Genomic DNA, 6,000 nt, shown 5'->3' on the forward strand with positions numbered 1-6,000 from the left:
AGCCTGCTTACTAAACTTGTCCAAAATAGTCCAAATGCCATCATGCCCACTCTGTCATTTAAGTCATCGGGAGGTCAAAAATGATTTACATAGCCACTCACAGCAAAAGACAACCATGGCATGTACCCATGGTCGCAAAAAAGGGAATCGATATATCACCAGTACATCCCCCCAATCTACCCAAACTGACACCAATGTTAAGGCGTGAATCTCACAACACTTAATTTATAGCTTGTGACACATCACATTATAACCATGTTTGCAATGCTCACTCTATCGCAATGGACATTTGTTTAAGTCGGCATTGAGGGGGAGTGTTAGAACAACCCGTGCATGGGAAACTCCTCTAAGTGGACATAGGATAAAGCTTGTGTGTGGGTGTTCTTAAAGTTATTGCAAACCCTGGGGCATTAGGCCTATATAAAAGCCCCTAGAGCCTTTAGGCCCATATAAAGTTCCCTTGAGAGCTGGGGGAGCCTCTGTCCTCTTTCGACACATATGAGAGGAGAGGTACTACAAACAACTAACTAAGCAAGACTGAGGTCTGGTATCTTTGCTCTATATCATTGCCAGAGTGTGAGTGTGTGTGTGTGTGTGTGCGCGCGCGCACAAGCGCATGCGGTTATGGCATTATGCATGCTTGATTAAGTGATCAGAATCATTTCAAGTCAATCTTGCGATAAGCCACTTCATTGGCTCACACTTACTTCTTATCTCATGGAGTGAGCGTATAATGGTTAGCATTATTTCTACACATAGATACGTCTAAGCTTCCGTTTCTGCATTTTCTAATGAGCAAAATCAAATCTATGTAGCTAAGTAATTTTTCTATCATAACAATGCTGCATTGAACCAGAACAACTTCAAAACTTTCCTGCTACTTTAAAATCTGAATTTCACAATCCTAAATTTGCCATACCATAGATCAAATGTACAGCTCTGCGTAAATGGAAAGAAAGACACGACATACCAAAATCAAATCTGCTTTGTACAGAAATTCAACTTGATGAGTCACTAAAATTCTTGTCTTCCTCTTCAAGACTCCAAGTAAGCAATCCTGCAAACATGTCCATATAAGAGCCTCACCAAAGAGCAGCCCCAAAAACTAGTACAACCCCATCAAATAGTAGTCAAAAAGAACAGAAACATGGTACAAGAGACCTTAAAAATGGCAGAGCCAGTATGAGCATCAACTGCACTAAAAACATCATCTAAGAAGTAGACATCAGAATTTTGATACACTGCCCTTGCTAGTTGCACCCTTTGTTTTTGTCCACCACTCAAATTGATGCCTCTCTCTCCTATCTCTGTCTGATCCCCAAACTCAAAGAGACCCAAATCCTGCTCAAGTGCACATGCTTTTAATGTCCTCTGATATCTCAATCTGTCCATTGGCATTCCAAAAAGAATGTTCTCTTCCACGGTTCCACTCTGAATCCACGAAGTCTGAGGAACATACGCAGTACTCCCATAGACTTGGACCTGACAATAATCGAAACACATAAGCAAATGCTTAGAAACGATAATATGCTGGCTAAGTTCCTGGCAATGCATGAATATTGAACATTTACAATGCCAGCTAGCAAAGCTACATAGCAGCTGCTAGCATATCCTAAATATTTGTAGATGCAGATGTACCAAAAAGGAATTGACCTCAACTGGATAACAAAAGATTTCCAATAAAAGTAGTATAACATGGGCTAGAAGGTTCTTACACTGCCTGTCAATTTGGGCATTTCCCCTAAAAGCGCCGCTAGCAACGAAGATTTTCCAGCACCAACAGTGCCAACAATGGCAACCAAATGGCCCTCAGGAATCATGAAATTGATGCCCCGGAGAACAGGCTTCTTTGTTAAATCATCCCATGTAAAATCTCCACCTTCGACAATGATCGAGCACCCTGGCTCACCAGGGGAATCCCTGACTACATAACCTTCTAGCTCAGTGCTTAACATGTACTTGTCAAGGCGGTCAAGTGATACAAAGGCCTGAGAAACAGCAATGATAGCCTGGGGAAAAGTTCGAATGGGCTCCGAAAGGATGTTGAATGTGGAAATCACAGTGAAGACCTTGGCTGTTGTCAATTCTATGTTGATAAGCAAACAGGTACCAAAGGCGACTATAGATACAACTGAGGTTGAGATGGTTAACGCAGTTACATTTGATGCTAGTGCATATTGAAACTTTGACAGACACTTGTACTCGGCCTTCCGACAATCCTCCACTTTTTTACGAAAATACTCTTCCCAGGCTTGCAGCTTGATACTTCTCATGTAGTTGAGAACCTCTGCAGTGGCCCTCATCCTGATGTCCTTTTTGGCCATAACTTGCAAAGAGTAATAGCGCAAGAGTCTGCTATTGTTGGTTACCATGACACCCAAAACAAGCATTGTTGCAAATCCTGCCAGCATGGCGATACCAATTGCCCGATAAAGTATGAATAGAGCAATAATGATCTGGAGGGGCAGCATCCATGTATTGTGCAGCTGGACAATGGAATCGTTGATCTGCTGCACATCCACTGTCATGTAATTCACAATCCTGCCAACTCCATGTGCTTGTCTGGATGAGCTCGATAGCCGAAGACCTTTCTTGTAAATGCTTGTTATAAGGCATGACCTTATCATCATGCCCAGCTTCTGAGAGAGGAACTGATACTGATGCGTTGAGAGCACTTCCACAAATTTTGCGACTAACAAGATGAAAACCAGCACATATCCTTCGCTATAATATCTGTTTTCACTTTTCAAAAAGTTCACGAAACTCTGAATGAGCATCGGGCCGACATACATAGATATGGCCTTGACAAAAGCTACTGATCCTGTAAATAACAACTGCTCTTTGAAGGATCTCAATAGTGCTGACCTTACTGGGTGATCTGTTTTCTTTTTTGGCCAATTAGCTTGGAAGAGAGCATATAATTTTTCAGCTTTATCATCTGGCGACAACTCTGGTACGTCCTCGACCTGAAGTGTGGTCTTAGACCCCTTGGCAAGCAAAGGGTTGAGCCATAGCCAGAATGTTTTACTAAAGGATCCTGCGGTGTAATAACCTGTTACCTTGGCATGCTTTCTCTTGTCTAATTCCCCGTTGAGCAATGGCTCTAAAACACCACTTTCTGTTTGCTGCTTAAGGCCCGTACGACCTCGTGTTGAGATAACCATAAGGAAAATTGAAACAGGAAATATTACAATGTTAACGACATCATCTACTCTAAGAGAGGCTGCATAAGAGAAGCCAGAACCTGAAATTCTAGCAATTGCTGAAATGAACTGCAAGCTGGAGACGATCCCGGTGATGAACCACCATGCACGGACAACATGGGGATGCTTTGCCAACCTTTGCGGCAGCTCATGACCCACTGACAATGCAAATGTAGTCCAAGCAATAGCTTGAATAAAAGAGAAACCCACCTCTGCGATTGCAATTTCTGTCCATCCAGCCAATGTACATGCATACCATATGTGCCACCCCAATGAAGCATATGAGAGACAAGTAGCCAGGCACAGAACTGCCAGAGTTGAAATGAAGAGAGGTCCGGCAATGGCGTGTTTGGCGCTTTTCTGCTCATCTTCAGTAATGTGGCGTTTGTGAGTCAACAGGGAGAGGGAGTAGAGAGTGAAGAAGAAGATGTGGAGAGCAGATTGGAGGATATGATGGGAGCAAGCGGAGAAGAGGACGTAGATGATCCATTCAAAGAAGGAGATTTGTTGGGAGGAGAGGGGGCCAGGACCGGAGCAAGAGAGGGAGAGGAGCCAGGCCATAGCCAGAGCTTAGAGAGGTGAGTGTGGGGTAGCATAAGCCGGCTCAGATCGAGCAAGGGGGGCGAAGCGTAAGGGCAGGTCAATGAGAGGGGGGACGATGTCCGTGTGCGTGTGAGCGAGAGAGAGGGTTTGTATGTGGGTGGGTATGTGAGTTGGGTCATGGATGGAGAGAGAGAGAGAGCTCAGAGCTGGTCTAATCGAAGAGGATCCAACCCGTTTAGTAGTGCTTACTCTAATAAGCGACTGCACATGGAACATGGAGGATATGTGTGGCGTCGAGCGGGAATAGACCAGCCGGCGCACCGGCTTTGCCGGTCACGCAAAAGGATGTTGGCGCGCGGGAAGAGCCCTCACGGCCTCAGGCGTGGCAGGGCCGGCCGTAGACGGGCTATAGCCCGTTCTCCTTTGACTAGTTGTGCCACACAGAATCCTCGCTCGAATCCAATGAGGAGGCTCAACGAGAGCTTGCTTTTGCTCTTCTCTTTTAGCCTGTCTCGCATGTGCCCAAAGCGCGGAAAGCCACCAAAAAAAGAGTGTTGTGGGTCGCAGATTTTACTTAATAAGAAGGGAAAGTTGAGCGCCCAAGAGGGAGTGTTGCTTGCACTCTCGAAGAGAACTCTTGCGAATGCATAAGCTAGTTGTGGTATGTGTGCTCGATGGTCTCGGTCACAAGATCTAGGTATTGGCCTTCTATATTGCCACATTTAGAGAAGATACTCCTACAACTTCCTCGGAAGAATTCTTTATGCCATCCACTCACAGAACAACTACCAACCCTAATATAAAAGATTAGTAGCCAGCAGACTCTTTTTGGAATGGAAATTTAGAATGGGCGATCGGCCTTATCATGGACTATCACATCTTTTCTATATCTTGTGGGTCTTTAGACAATGGACCTTGGAGTTCATTTATACTCTTGTTGGTGTCTTGATTGGCTAATCTCTCTTAATGTGGTTAGTGTCCTTGCTCATCTCCCCCTTTTAGGACTAGCTCTTTCTCTTTCACTGGTCTGCCATATGCCATTGAGCCATCTGCAACTTTTCCTTTCTTAATACACTTCAACATTTTACCTCAAAAATGTGTCATGCTTGGATGGCACTAGTTTGTGATTTGCAAAGAGAGAGTGACAAGGCAATGTATTGCATGTGGGTTGGGGCAAAACTTAACACTATAGAAATTGCTACTTTTGAGAGCTTACTTTTGTGAAGCTATTGCTTTCAACCTTTTCCCCCACTTATGTGCTAAGGCAAGACGGTTTGTGCAAACCACCCACCACGAACAGAGCTTTGCCTGGTTTTTGTCCACACAATCAAGGGCAATCTCTCATGAAAAACTTTGAAGCAATAAAATATTCCATTGCTATGAAAATTAATTTCTAACCTTCTAAAAGTATTTACTTGGTTGGCCTCAATTGCTTAGACAAAAAAACTAACCTAATACAAAGCAATGTGTATACTTACAAGCCCTTAATCAACACAAGATCCAATGTCGCATAACAACTAGCTTTTGACAATACAGCATATTTAGCAACACTTAATTAAAGCTTAATAAATAGCTTCTACCGAATAGAGTTAGTAGCTCTTGATGCCTATATAGCATTGCCACGTCCAGTGTCGACCAACACCAGTCCAAGATTTTTGCGACACCAATCACGAAGCAAACTTAAGAGGCATCACAACCCAAATGATCTACGAACATCATCATCATCCTTTGGTATCTCTCTCTCTCTCTCTCTCTCTCTCTCTCTCTCTCTCTCTCTCTCTCTCTCTCTTTGTGCACAAGCTTTGGGTGTTGTAATAACCTCACAGTCGTAAGCTCTATTGTGTGACGCCGTTGCTATCGTAAGAAGCTGCTATTCTACCTCTACTGCAACGTAATTAGCCTTGGATGAAAGGACTCGGGGACAAACACGCCATCTCCACCCAACCTTACTATAAATAGGCCCTTGGCCCTCTGGCTCATAGCTATATATAGACCCATGTATTGCATGTGTGTCCTAGCCCTTCCCTTGGCCTGACATTACTCCCCCCTTGGAGAAGCGCTTTCATCTACAAAAACAAAAGTGGATATCTTCTTAAGAACACTGATAGTGGCACCTCCCTCGAGTCCAATTGTCCATTTGACCGATACACAGTACAATAAGAGGTTCAATGAAGCCAACAAGAACATTTTGATTATCTACATTTGTCCCTTTGTAATCGTTTTTTTGTAAATGGATTGTATTCAAAATAGTGTG

The 6,000-nt window shown here is 43.7% G+C and overlaps 1 protein-coding gene across 2 annotated transcripts in view; it reads right to left on the reverse strand.

The window, feature by feature from the left end:
• LOC147437681 (ABC transporter C family member 14-like) overlaps window positions 1-4,045 on the reverse strand; it is a 31,172-nt gene extending 27,127 nt beyond the window's left edge. The window contains exons 1-3 of one of the 2 annotated variants that reach the window (XM_086487179.1): window positions 1,716-4,045; window positions 1,162-1,482; window positions 971-1,057 (exon numbers count right to left, since the gene is read on the reverse strand). In XM_086487179.1, coding sequence (XP_086343305.1) covers window positions 971-1,057; window positions 1,162-1,482; window positions 1,716-3,764 — 2,457 coding nt within the window. In that variant the 5' untranslated portion in view covers window positions 3,765-4,045. The remainder of the gene's footprint in view (window positions 1-970; window positions 1,058-1,161; window positions 1,483-1,715) is intronic. The other variant, XM_086487178.1, reaches the window with a different exon arrangement.
• Between the last annotated feature and the right edge of the window lie 1,955 nt (window positions 4,046-6,000).

Source organism: Adiantum capillus-veneris, chromosome 17 (genome assembly GCF_014529385.1).
Source record: "Adiantum capillus-veneris isolate H3 chromosome 17, ASM1452938v2, whole genome shotgun sequence".
Taxonomy (NCBI): domain Eukaryota; kingdom Viridiplantae; phylum Streptophyta; class Polypodiopsida; order Polypodiales; family Pteridaceae; genus Adiantum; species Adiantum capillus-veneris.